At 48.3% G+C, this 13,991-nt stretch overlaps 1 protein-coding gene across 2 annotated transcripts; it reads left to right on the top strand.

Moving 5' to 3' along the window:
* The first annotated feature begins 597 nt into the window (after positions 1-597).
* Positions 598-13,559, top strand: clip3 (CAP-GLY domain containing linker protein 3). 2 transcript variants are annotated; one of them, XM_034603607.1, is made up of 15 exons: positions 598-688; positions 4,198-4,595; positions 5,490-5,629; positions 6,529-6,622; positions 7,659-7,820; positions 7,909-8,027; positions 8,443-8,679; positions 9,529-9,579; positions 9,761-9,896; positions 10,155-10,307; positions 10,387-10,518; positions 10,610-10,733; positions 10,820-10,887; positions 11,243-11,315; positions 13,355-13,559. In XM_034603607.1, the coding sequence occupies exons 2-15, from the start codon at positions 4,217-4,219 to the stop codon at positions 13,407-13,409; spliced, it is 1,923 nt and encodes a 640-aa protein (XP_034459498.1). In that variant the 5' UTR covers positions 598-688; positions 4,198-4,216; the 3' UTR covers positions 13,410-13,559. The 2 variants fall into 2 exon arrangements, with proteins under 2 accessions (XP_034459498.1, XP_034459499.1); XM_034603608.1 differs by lacking the exon at positions 9,529-9,579 and having other exon boundaries at positions 13,355-13,558.
* Positions 13,560-13,991: the final 432 nt, after the last annotated feature.

Below are 13,991 nucleotides of genomic sequence, written 5' to 3' on the forward strand. Positions count from 1 at the left end.
GAGAAGAAAATAACCTGTTGTTTCATCATCAATTACGTTACCAGGAATAAGATACGATTAAATAATCCTTTATTAGTCCCACTATGGGGAAATTTGCAATATCACAGCAGCAAGATAATAAGAAACATGCAATACTTAAGTGTAAGGAAATATAGAAAATATGAATGGAATAAAAACTTATATATACAGTGTAAAAACAAGAATGTGCAGTGTGAGAATATGTACAGTCCGAATATGACTGTCAGTGGAGTAACAGGGCCAACTAGGTATGTGGGAGTGAAGACCTTTTTCTATTAAATCTGCTATTATATAATATATGTGATAATGAATACTCCACATCCACTGGTGGCAATCCTGGCCAATCACATAATAAAATGGACAGTTTGCATAAGATAAAATTTAGGACATTTTGCAGAACAACCTGACCTGCCCTTTGATGTGGGACTAAGCAGACACATTTTCAGAATAAATATTATTTCTCAGTAGAGAGAGAGAGGGGGGGGGTAGAGAGAGAGAGAGAGAGAGGGGGGGGGGGGGGGCGAGAGAGAGAGAGAGAGAGAGAGAGAGAGAGAACGGTAGAGGGGGGGTAAAGAGAGAGAGAGAGATAACGGTAGAGGGAGCCAGTCAGTGTGTGGAGCACACGAGAGAAGCGGAATCAACACTGAACAACCAGCAGCTTGTTTTTCAGGTAAAATACCAGCGTGTTTTATTTCTCTGATGGAGATGAACGTGATGATGAGGATGCTGTGGGTGGTGAGGATGCAGATGGGGGTGGGGGTGGCGATAGAGAGAAGAGGATGGTGGAGAAAGATGGAGGAGAATGATGGAGAGAAAGATGGAGAGAAAGATGGAGAGAGGGGCGCAGTTAAAACCAATGTGAAATGAACCTGTTTCATACGAGCTGACCTTCAGAGTCAGCTGGTTTAAAACCCGCTGTTTCTACGTGTTAGATATTCACATGAATTCATTATTCTCGCCTTCGTGTCTGTTTGTTGCGTGTGCGCGTGTGTTCATTGTTTGTCAGCGGGGCGTTTTTCCTTCACTACGCACATTCACGTCAGACCCAGTTTGATCCTGTGATGTTTCTGCTCTGTCGCTTCATCGGAACAGAAGATGTCTGGTTTCACTGGAGGGTTTGATGATGGACGCGGTGGTTGGAGGATTGTCTGCGGTGTTTTGTTTCTCGGATTTGGTTTGTTGTAAAATGGAGGCTGGATGATGGAGGAGGAGGAGGAGGAGAAGGAGGAAGATGCTGCCATGGCCTCCTCCTCTTCCTCTCACAACCTGCTGGTACCATCACTGTGTGTTAATAACACTAATAATCCTACATCTACACATAAAGACAACAAACCATCAGTGTGTGTGTGTGTGTGTGTGTGTGTGTGTGTGTGTGTGTGTGTGTGTGTGAGAGATAGGACTGATGATACCGATTCAACACAAGGTCACTGTAAACATACTGACTATAAGAATTATTTAGATTATCAAAATAAAGATTGATTGCACATTTATGAATCATTATTATGATTGGGTGAGTGAGGCCACTAACCCGACATCCCCACGACTGCGCTCTAGTTTGAAAACTCACATACACAGAGATTCAGAGAGGATTGATGGGACGTGGTCTTTCATCAAGAGCCTAAAATTACATTTAAGCAGAACACTGGTCCTGTCATCTTCCAGACGTGACAACCTCTGATCCACGTCTCTGCTACAGACACGTGACGTCCAGAGAGGAGTTCCTAAACGCTGCTGCTCACGTTCTAGTTAGAAAACTGGGTCTGTGTTTTAGTCTGGACGAGCAGAAACAGAGAAGTTTGTAAACAGTGACGTACGCTCATGACCTCCTGCTGATTGGGTGTTTTCTGTCATGACGTATCACATGACCCAGCTGTGGTCACAGATCGTCTTAATTAAATTACAATATATGATATGAATGTGGCCTTACTGTGTTTTTTTTATCAGCCAATCATACAGGGGGTGATTGATATGTTCATAGATGGAAGATGTATTTGTTTTGTCCAGGCTTTCAGTCGGCCATGTTCGAATCATAGAGTCTTTATAAGAACAGACGTAGACTCTGGGTCCAGAAAGTGAAGCCAATGTTGAAGTGCCTGAATCCTGTCTTCTGTGTAGTGACCAGCAGAGGGCGACTCCTCTGGTAGTTTCTATAGAAGTCTATAGAAAGTGACTCTACTTCTCACTTTATAACGTCAGTAAACATTCAGGAGTTTATGTCTCAGTCTCTAGTTTCAAGTCTTCTTCAATACAGCTGATGTTCATTTAGTGAATTATGATCATTTAGAGTCAAACAGACCATAAAGCCTAAAACCAAAAAGATGACTGTGCAAAGGCCCAAGTGACAAATCTGCTAAATCGTGATTTTTGTTTGAATCTGCACCAAATTCCACACACTCATAATCATCAGTCCTCTTAATATGTCTAATTGTCTTCATCATGATCCATGAAGTATTTATATTTAATATGTTCCATCCCTCCACCGAGTATATTTAACATCTGTTCAGTGGTTTTGTGTAATCCTGCTGACAAACAAACAAACAGACAAACAGCTATGAACCCATCACCTCCTCGGTGGAGGTGATGGGTTCATAGCTGTTTGTCTGATCAACACGAACATGCAGCGTCGGTGTCACAGAGCAGCAGCAGGAGAAATCCACATGCGTTTTATTTGATGTTTTTCAGGTAGATTCGTTAAGATAATTCTGCTCCTCGCTCACGTGGTTTCACTCGGACTCAAACAGCCGTGTTGTGTCACCTACAGTGGCCCCGGCCGAGTCCTGGTTTTATTCTCGTCCAGGCTGCTGCTCTCTTTGGGCAGGAATCATCCAGATGAGACCTCACAGAAAACCGAGAGTCGCACGGAGGGAGGAGGACACGCGTGTTGTCACATGATCACGACAGTCTGGTTTTTAGTAGCTATACGTTACATTTCCCATCTGAATTTTAGTTTTGAATGGTTCAGCTTGTCGCTGCAGACGGACAAACGCTGCTTCAGATTAAAACTTTAAAACTTTGATCAATAGTTGGATTAGAACATGTGATGCTAATTTTTCATTCAACCAGAGCAGTACTTGCCTTTATACCCATGTCTGTATTTATGATTACAGGTGTAGGGAGTGGTCGACTTTGTGGTTCATTTGTTTATTTGTAGAAATGAATGAAATGATAAACACACCAGATATTGATGCGGCGAGCTTTGGCGAGTAGTTAGTTGATCTGTGGTTTGATCCACGGTGATTCACTGATTGTCTATTTAAAACCGTTTGACTGATGACAGAAGCAGCCACAGGATCACATCCAGTTTACTTTCATTTAAATATTAAACCTTTTATTTCAGGAAACATGGAAGGATGTAAATGACTCTGTATATGTCCTTACTTCCTTCCCCTCTTCCTTCCTTCCTTCCTCCCCTCCATCCATCTGGTAGCACAGGAGAAGATGGATGGTTTGTGATGGAGGGAGCGGCTGCTGGATGGATGTCAGCGTCTTGTCCATTTGCTAAAGTGGAAAGTAGATTTAATCCAGTCGGACCCATCAGCAGCTAATGATGGACAGGGAGCGTTAGCATTAGCTCCTTTTAGCCACCGGCATTATCAGTATGATGCAGTGGCTCCATTAGCTCGTTTTCTCCCTCACACACACACACACACACACACACACACACACACACACACACACACACACACACACACACACACACACACACACACACACACACACACACACACACAGAGCTCAACATAGCGCTCGTGTGGTGATAAGGAAACAGGGAGCAGCACCGAGACGCTGCAGACGAGGTTGAATCTGGGCCCATGAATCCTTGAGGTGGAGAGAGAGGATCTAATCAGTTCAAATTTAAAATAGCAGCTCAGTCTCTGTTGTGTGTTTGTAATGTTGTGTTGTCCTGTGTTGATACTTCAGAATTGTTCCTCATCATTAGTGAGTCGTCCTCAAGCTCTTCTACAATATTCTGTCACTTGTTATTGTTTGTGTGCAGAGTGAAGTTATGAAACTTTGAGTTCATCCCACCTGGTTTATCTTCAGCATAAATGTGTAAACATACAAAGTCCCTGTTAATAATTATTTTATTAAAGAAGCATTGTTTTCTGTTTAATGAAAGTAAAACATCAGATAAAAAGGATTTGACATTTTGACAGTGTCCTGCTTCTTCTCCGCCAGGCCCAGCTGCAGCGTCATCATGACTAAAGAGGAGAACCTGGAGGTGCAGGAAAAGGAGAGGCACGATCGGGAGGAGCAGGAGGAGGGGAGGTTCCAGAAAGAGGAAGAGGAGGCTCTAACCGAAGAGGAGGAGGAGGAAGAAGAGGACGGAGACGGGGAGGAGGAATATGCGCAGGAGGGGGAGCGTGCAGTGGTGGACGATGAGGAGGATGGCGAGCAGGAGGAGGAGCAGGAGGAAAGAGAGGAGAGGGAGCAAGAGGAGGATCCACCGGCCAGTCAGGAGGCCGAGCCCGAGCCCGAGCCGCTGTCAGTGTCCGAGTACCAGAGTCCGGTTCACGAGCCACGGCGCCGAGCCATGGTGCACTCCTCCGCACAGGCCCCGCTGCCCACCGACTACAGTACGCCACCGTCAACACACACTGTCCTTCCACCACCACACTCCATCCGCACTGACACTGTAGTTTAAACACATCGCTGCTGCTGTTACAGCCGCTCTATTCCTTCGTAGTCTCGTTTTAGTTTGAAAACTCTGGGTTTGTGTTCGAGTCTGAACAGAAACTGAGATGTTTGTAAACGATGACGCAGACGTTCTCTTCCTGATTGGTTCTCATCAGTCACATGACTCGACTACCAGCGGTGAACACAAAGCGTCGCTAACACTTCCTGTCAGTAACAGGCTCGTTGGTATTCATCAGACCAACTCCACTCCATTATACACTCTGTGTGTGTCTCTGTGTGTGTCTGTGTGTGTGTGTGTGTGTGTTCCAGCTCAGCAGCCTGACATGAACCTTTCTCTCCCGTCAAACTGTGGCACTGAAAGCTAATTTATTTATTTATTTTACAGTTACATTTAATCATTTTAAGCCTTAAACTAAGGTTCAATATAATTAACAAAACACGCAGTTTTAAATTGCTCCCAACAGCAGCGAGGTTTCAGTTGTCCATCCGTCCACCCCACCGTCCGTCCGTCCAGTTTCTTCTGCTTATCCGGTCTCAGGTCTTCGAGGTAGGACTCGTTCCAGCCGCTTGTATTCTCGTTACAAGCGGCTGGTCGTTGTAACGAGAATAACGAGTCGTTCTCTCGATCACCCAGAGCTCGTCGACTGAAGGGCTCCTGGGCTGTTGACCATGTGGCTGAAGCATAGATTGACGTGGAGCTGATTTCAGTTACAGAGACAAATGAGATGTGACTTACTGTCGTGATTCGTCTTTGTTCTTTTTCTGTTCAATTTCTTCCTCTCTTCTTGGTCTTTCTTTGGGGTTTGACGTTCCATTCATTCCTCTGTCTCTAGCCTTCACCTTCTTCGACCCCAACGACCCAGCCTGCTATGAGATCCTCACGGATCCTCAGACCACCATCCCAGAGCTGTTCGCCATCGTGCGTCAGTGGGTTCCCCAAGTGCAGCACAAGATCGACATCATCGGCAACGAGGTTAGAATTCACGAATACCTTCGCACTAACATCCAGTAGATCAAAGTCTTCAACTGTTCCTGAGTCTGAATCCTGACCCAGATTCAACCTCTGGACACACACACACACACACACACACACACACACACACACACATTCAGTCACTGATGGTCTTTATATACAGTTACTGGACATTGTGATAATGACCCAGTTAAAATGGCTGCATGGACGTGAGCAGAGAAAGTGGTGCAGAGAGAGAGAGAGAGAGAGAGAGGGAGAGAGAGAGAGAGAGAGAGAGAGACAGAGAGAGAGAGAGAGAGAGAGAGAGAGAGAGAGAGAGACAGAGAGAGAGAGAGAGAGAGAGAGAGAGAGAGAGACAGAGACAGAGACAGAGAGAGAGAGAGAGAGAGAGAGAGACAGAGAGAGAGAGAGACAGAGAGAGAGAGAGAGGGAGAGAGAGACAGAGAGAGAGAGAGAGAGAGACTCTATCATGACTCAGCTGGAGGAAGTAAATAGTGAAGTGACTCAGACTGAACAGACTGAACAACGAGCAGAGAACAAGTTGTTGACATTAGACGTCCTCGTGTCACGTCCACCAATCGCTGCCATTTAAACTCTACCTCTGTTGTTTTTGGTTATTATTACAGTTTTTATTATGACTCCTTGATGGTGACACCCAGTGGCCGGAGGCATTATGTTCCCTAAATCCTTTAGAATTTGGTACAAACTGTTTGAACTAACTCAGAAACATCATTTCTCATTTAGTATTTTTATATTTTTGTGCCTCTGTGACGAGCGTCAGGTTCAGGTCCGTGTGATCGTCACGTCAGGAGATGGCAGCTCACATGTTAACACCGACAGGAAGTGTTGTTCACGCGTGTTCATCTGCACAGAAACTGTTATTTCTTCTCTGACCTCAGATCCTGAAGCGTGGTTGTCATGTGAACGACCGCGATGGTTTGACTGACATGACGCTGCTTCACTACAGCTGTAAGGCCGGAGCACATGGAGTGGGTAAGATTCTTTGTTTTAGTTTATTTAGCGGCACTGTGGCTAACGGTTAAAAGATGATTCTGAACATAGTTAATGTTTTCTCATAATTATTATTATTATTATTATTAAAAAGACCAAACCCCAAAATGATTTGGTCCATGAACTGATCCATCAGAGGGATTCACACGCCGTTCCTCAAATATCCAGTTCAACCCTCAAACACTCAGCGTAGCATCAAAGCAGCAAAACATTAAATTACTTTTGAACCGTTAATGATGAAGCTTTAAATTGTGTTTGAATCTTAAAGGAAACTTCTTGTCCTTCAAACAGCCAGGGCCAGTTTATCCTCTGTGCAAAGAAGGGAAACAGGAAACAGCCCTCGGCCCTGCGTCGGCCCGAGGTCTCCGGTCGTGGGCGTGTTACTGGGACCTCTCTTTTACTCTTTTCCACTGGTCAAAAAACATCTGACTGTTGTCTGGAACACTTCACTCCCGGGTCAAGTGACTCTGCAGTAGGTTTTCTATCGGCTCTGATCAGCCGTGATGGAAACGTGTCACCCGGCTGAACTCGCTTATTTGGCCAGAGAGCGAAGTGAGAGACTTTAACTACGGATACATCTGGTGTCCACACCACTCTCGAGTTTAAGAGCCTCTAACATGGAGAAGTTTGTAAATGCTGCTGGTCCCGTTTCAGTTTGAAAACTCAGTCTGGACGAGCAGAACCAGAGATGACGTAGACACTCGCAGCTTCTTGATCAGTTTGGTCTTTTCTGTCTCGATGTCAAAAGAACACAAACGTTGTTTTGAAAGAAACGTGGTAATATGGATGTAGACTCAGTTTTTTTTGCAGATTTAACCAGGTTTAAAAAACTAAACTACGTATACCTATATGTGACATTATATTACAGTCTAATTCTTATCAACTAAGAAACAGTCTGCACGACACCGTGCTCTGAGCCCGGCTGAAACCCAGAGGGGCTTCTGCAGTCAGGGTCCAGAGGCTCCGGGACAAACGCCGGCGCTCCCCTCGGTTTAACCTTCCCTCTTTGTGTGTGCAGGCGACCCGGCGGCAGCGCTGCGTCTCAGCAGTCAGCTGATCTCTTTGGGCGCCGACGTGAGTCTGAGGAGTCGCTGGACCAACATGAACGCGCTGCACTACGCTGCTTACTTCGACGTCCCAGAACTGATCCGAGTCCTGCTCAAATCAGCCAAACCCAGAGGTACACACACACTTAAACACACTCCTACACACACACACACACACACACACACGTTGGGTAGTAATATCAAAGTCTCCTCTCTCCACAGTGATGAACTCGACGTGCAGTGACTTCCACTACGGGACAGCTCTCCACATCGCTGCCTCCAACCTCTGTCTGGGTGCAGTGAAGTGTCTGCTGGAGCACGGAGCCGACCCCTCTGTCCGGGTAACGTTTCCATCATCGGTCTTATCTAACGTTTGCCCTTCATGTGATATCATCACAGTAAAAACCAGAGCTCAGTGTTTTCTTGGTGTTTGACCTGAACTCACCACACGTGTCTTTTTTCACTCCTTCCAAAGCAAATGCACATGTTGTCTGAAATGCTTTTTATCCACAGAGGCGCCAAAATCAAAGAAAATGAAAAGTTCCTTGTTGGAGCGTTAACATCTGAGATAAAGGAGGTTTAACATGATTTCATGGCTCAACATTACAGATCGTATGGAAACTTTGTTCACGACCAATCTTTGTTTTGGCACCTTTATCTACTTTTGCTCCAGACTTTCCATCAAACCTGTTTTTGTGCAGATTGATTATTTAACCTCGCTAAAGAAAACGTCCCCTCCTTCTCGTGTCCCTGCAGAATGATAAGGGCCAGGTTCCAGCAGAGGTGGTGCCCGACCCGATGGACATGAGTCTGGACAAGGCCGAGGCTGCCATGGTGGCCAAGGAGCTGAGCCAGCTGCTGCTGGACGCCGTCCCTCTGAGCTGCAACCTGCCCAGAGCCACGCTGCCCAACTACGACAACATCCCGGGAAACCTGATGCTGTCGTCCCTGGGGCTGAAGCTGGGGGAGCGCGTGGTGCTGGAGGACATGAAGGTCAGAGGCACCGGTGGTTTTTAAGAGTCAGAGCCTCCTCAGTTTCAGTCTCAGAACAGAAACACGGACCAAACTGAAACGACAGGAACCAACAGTTGTCGTTAAATGTGATTATAAATAATGAATAATCCTGAATGAAGAGTCAAATGAAACCAAAACAAATAGAACATCATTAAATATGAGCATGACAATCTTCTAGAACTATTTTACATTAATCTTCACTGTTAAATGAGACGTACCATTGAAACAGCAGTTCAGGTGGGGGGTGTAGGGGCCGAGGGGGTGGGGGGGTTGTCCTTCATCAAGAAGTTTAAGCCCGTTTTGAAATGTGCTGAAGCAGAACACGGGTTCCTGTCCACTTCCAGACACGACAACATTTAATCCACAACTCTGCTGCAGATACACCGGACGTCCAGAGTCTGAAGACACTGCTGGACCCGCTTTAGTTTGAAAAGGCCAGGGCTGAGTTTTAGTTTGAAAACTCCAGGGCTGCGTTTTAGTTTGAAAACAGATGACGCAGACTCTCACGACCTCTTGTGATTGGGTCTTTTCAGTCACAGCGCAGCCTTTGCTGATTGGTCAGGCCCCTGTCACGTGACCTCCTTCAGGAAGAAGTGAAACACAACATGTCGTCTTTGCCACCGGCGGCTGTTCAGTTCATTCTGTATTTCACAAAGAACCAACTGTTTACCTGTGGAGGAGACCAGTGCATCCCTCAATGTGTACGCCAGCACGTGCATGCTCAGTGCACGTGTGTTGAGCACGTCAGCAGTAGTTGAGCTGTGATATCTGAGGCTGCAGGACAGATTGACGGCTGTGAGCTCTGAACAGTGTGTTCTTACTGTGTAGCTCCAGAGAGACCAGAGCAGAGACGACGTCCCGGCTGCAGACGTCAGACAGGTCTGTTCGGCTCTGACTGGACGTAGACTAACGGACTGACCACATGTTTCCCCCCTGTCACACATTAATGTTCACGTGTCCTCCCCCTCATCACAGATTATCTGCCTCCATGCAACCTAACCAGCTGCAGGGTCTCAGCTTTCACCTCTGACCTCTAACTCTGTCTCTTCGTGTCTCGCAGACTGGAACTCTGAGGTTCTGTGGTACGACCGAGTTTGCCAGTGGTCAGTGGGTTGGCGTGGAGCTCGACGAGCCCGAGGGAAAGAACGACGGCAGCGTGGGCGGCGTCCGCTACTTCATCTGCCCTCCGAAACTAGGTAACAGCAGCTGCCGCAGTGCCTTCGAGCAAATTCACCTTTGTTGGGATTGTAAAGTATAGAGCACACGGGATTAAAGATAGAATGGTGAACATGTGGCATTGGACTTTTAGCATCAGCATCAAGCATTCTAGTATCAGCACTGAGGAAGTGATTAAAGGGTTGTGGGTTCGAGTCCCACCGGAGTCACTGTTCACGCAGATAGAAGCAGATCACATGACGACCTGTGTCACTGACTCTGTCTCTTCTGTGTCGCAGGGATTTTTGCGCCGGTGTCAAAGATTTCCAAGGCTGTGGTGGAGCAGACGCCTTCCTCCGTCACCTCCACCCCCCGGACCCCCCGCATGGACCTGGCCTCGCGCCTCGCTGGAAAGACCAAGAAGGAGAAGAAGGAAAAGGAGAGAGCGAAAGGTAACGTGGTCTCGTATCAAGAGGGAACAGACCAGGCTGTTGTCAGTGTGTCATGGTTGTGTTTTCTGTGCGCCCGCAGCCCAGAGGAAGAAGTCGTCCGTGGCCAGTCTGGACCCGGAGGGCATGAACGTGGAGGTTGGGGATCAGGTTCTCGTGGCAGGACAGAAACACGGCATCGTCCGCTTCTACGGCAAAACGGACTTTGCTCCAGGTCGGTGCAGGTTTTCTGTTCTACTCTCCATGGGCTTGTTACCATGGTAACGTGGAGGGGGGATGTGACCGGCGCTGCTGTGTTCCTGCAGGTTACTGGTTCGGCGTGGAGCTGGATCAGCCGACAGGAAAACACGACGGCTCGGTGTTCGGAGTCCGTTACTACAGCTGCCTGCCCAAATATGGCGTGTTTGCTCCGCCCTCCCGTGTCCAGAGGTAAGACCTGAGCAGAGGGGGGGGGCATGTAAACAACAATCTTCTTTGTTTGCAGTTGTCAGTAACTGTTGTTGTTGTGTTGTCAGAATCGGAGGTCCTAAAGACGGCTCGCACACCGACAGCTCCCTGGTGAAGAAAGTCCACCAGGTCACCAGTGAGTATCTGTCACATCCAGACTCCTGATTGGTTCTTATCAGTCACATGACAACCAGCGGTGAATCAGTCATTAACACTCTGTCTGTGTGTGTCTGTGTGTGTGTGTGTGTGTGTGTGTGTGTGTGTGTGTGTGTGTGTGTGTGTGTGTCTGTGTGTCTGTGTGTGTGTGTGTGTCTGTGTGTGTGTGTGTGTCTGTGTCTGTGTGTCTGTGTGTGTGTGTGTGTGTGTGTGTGTGTCTGTGTCTGTGTGTCTGTGTGTGTGTGTGTCTGTGTGTGTGTGTGTGTGTGTGTCTGTGTCTGTGTGTCTGTGTGTGTGTGTGTGTGTGTCTGTGTGTGTGTGTTTGCGTCCTGCAGTATCGCAGCCGAAGCGTAACTTCAACACGATGCGTTCTCCTAAAGACCTGACCTCTGAAAGCTCCATATCCAGGTTAGTGTTCAGACTGAGGAACAACTGTGTCCAGACGACGACAACAACAACAACAACAACAACAACAATAGATTTACCGTGTTACCAGTGGATTTAACTCTGACTTCTTCTCTATATTCTTCTTCTTCTATTTCTCTTCTTTTTCCTTTTCCTCCTCAACTCCTCTTCCTCCCGCCTCTTCTCTTCGCTCCTCCTCCTCTTCCTCCCTATCTTCCTCCCTCCTCTTCTCTTCCTACTCCCTCTCTTCCTCCTCCCTCTCTTCCTCCCCCTCTTCCTCTCTTCTCTTCTTCCTCCTCCCTCTTTTCCTACTCCCTCCTCTTCTCTTCTTCCTCATCTTCCTCCCTCCTCCCTCTCTTCCTCCCTCTCTTCCTCCTCCTCTTCTCTTCCTCACTCCTCTTCTCTTCTCTTCCTCCTCCTCTTCCTGCCTCCTCCCTCCCTTCCTCCTCATCTCCCTCCCTCATCTTCCTCCCTCCTCCCTCTCTTCCTCCTCCTCTTCTCTTCTTCCTCCTCCCTATCTTCCTCCCTCCTCTTCTCTTCCTCCTCCCTCTCTTCCTCCTCCTCTTCTCTTCCTACTCCCTCTCTTCCTCCCTCCTCTTCTCTTCCTCCTCCCTCTCTTCCTCCTCCTCTTCTCTTCCTACTCCCTCTCTTCCTCCCTATCTTCCTCCCTCCTCTTCTCTTCCTACTCCCTCTCTTCCTCCTCCCTCTCTTCCTCCCCCTCTTCCTCTCTTCTCTTCTTCCTCCTCCCTCTTTTCCTACTCCCTCCTCTTCTCTTCTTCCTCATCTTCCTCCCTCCTCCCTCTCTTCCTCCCTCTCTTCCTCCTCCTCTTCTCTTCCTCACTCCTCTTCTCTTCTCTTCCTCCTCCTCTTCCTGCCTCCTCCCTCCCTTCCTCCTCATCTCCCTCCCTCATCTTCCTCCCTCCTCCCTCTCTTCCTCCTCCTCTTCTCTTCTTCCTCCTCCCTATCTTCCTCCCTCCTCTTCTCTTCCTCCTCCCTCTCTTCCTCCTCCTCTTCTCTTCCTCCTCCCTCTCTTCCTCCCTCCTCTTCTCTTGCTCCTCCCCCTCTTCCTGCCTCCTCCCTCTCTTCCTCCTCCCTCTCTTCCTCCTCCCTCTCTTCCTCCCCCTCTTCCTCCCTCCTCTTCTCTTCCTACTCCCCCTCTTCCTCCCTCTCTTCCTTCCTCCTCCCTCTCTTCCTCCCCCTCTTCCTCCCTCCCTCCTCTCCTCTTCCTCCTCCCTCTCTTCCTCCTCCTCTTCTCTTGCTCCTCCCCCTCTTCCTGCCTCCTCCCTCTCTTCCTCCTCCCTCTCTTCCTCCTCCCTCTCTTCCTCCCCCTCTTCCTCCCTCCCTCCCTCCTCTCCTCTTCCTCCTCCCTCTCTTCCTCCTCCCTCTTCCTCCCTCCCTCCTCTCCTCTTCCTCCTCCCTCTCTTCCTCCTCCTCTTCTCTTGCTCCTCCCCCTCTTCCTGCCTCCTCCCTCTCTTCCTCCCCCTCTTCCTCCCTCCCTCCTCTCCTCTTCCTCCTCCCTCTCTTCCTCCTCCTCTTCTCTTGCTCCTCCCCCTCTTCCTGCCTCCTCCCTCTCTTCCTCCTCCCTCTCTTCCTCCCCCTCTTCCTGCCTCCTCCCTCTCTTCCTACTCCCCCTCTTCCTCCCTCTCTTCCTCCTCCCTCTCTTCCTCCCTCCTCTTCTCTTCCTCCTCCCTCTCCTCCTCTTCCTCCTCCCTCTCTTCTCTTCCTCCTCCCTCCCTCTCTTCCTCCTCCCTCTCTTCCTGCCTCCTCCCTCTCTTCCTCCCTTCCTCCCTCCCTCTCTTCCTCCTCCCTCTCTTCCTCCCCCTCTTCCTCCTCCCTCCCTCCCTTCCTCCCTCCTCTTCTCTTCCTACTCCCTCTCTTCCTCCTCCCTCTCTTCCTCCTCCCTCTCTTCCTACTCCCCCTCTTCCTCCCTCTCTTCCTTCCTCCTCCCTCTCTTCCTCCTCCCCCTCTTCCTCCCTCTCTTCCTCCTCCCTCTCTTCCTCCTCCCCCTCTTCCTCCCTCCTCTCCTCTTCCTCCTCCTGCAGGTTGCTGTTCTGCTGTTGGTTTCCGTGGATGCTGCGTGCTGAGATGCAGTCCTAACCACGCCCCCTGTCCCTCCGCCGTCTCTTCTCTCCATCTTTGTCTCTCGCCGTCCTCCTGGAGTCTCCTCGCTGTCGTCAGTCCCGCTCACAGTGAAACCTCTTCCCTCTGACTCTCCTTCTAATTTAGCCGTTCTATAGCAACATCTATAGTGCCTTGTATCTTATCAGAACCGCTCTGCTCAGCAGTTTATTCTTTGACTCGTCGTCTCATCGTCCCGTTTGGTATTTTCTGCATGTTCCTTTATTCATTTATTAATCTGCAGTGAACTTAACATTAGTTTGTGCTGCTCAATGTTTCCTTTTTGCTGCTTCTAGTTTTGGGTCTTGCCAAATTTTGAATCGAGTGCCAGATGAATTTATCATAAACTAAATAAATGATAGCTTAAAGTAAGGATAATAATAATACTGCTGACACTTTGACTCATATGTTGCAGTGTCGGGTCCTGAAGAGCTGATTCACAACTGAGACTCGGATGTTTTCCAGATGTTCTCTTGGTACCGAACACTTAATGGAATCATTTTAAAGTTTCCAAACACCGATAGCTCAAAATGTTTGGATACTTGTGTGGAAAACGTTTAG

This window comes from Hippoglossus hippoglossus, chromosome 13, assembly GCF_009819705.1.
Source record: "Hippoglossus hippoglossus isolate fHipHip1 chromosome 13, fHipHip1.pri, whole genome shotgun sequence".
Classification (NCBI taxonomy): domain Eukaryota; kingdom Metazoa; phylum Chordata; class Actinopteri; order Pleuronectiformes; family Pleuronectidae; genus Hippoglossus; species Hippoglossus hippoglossus.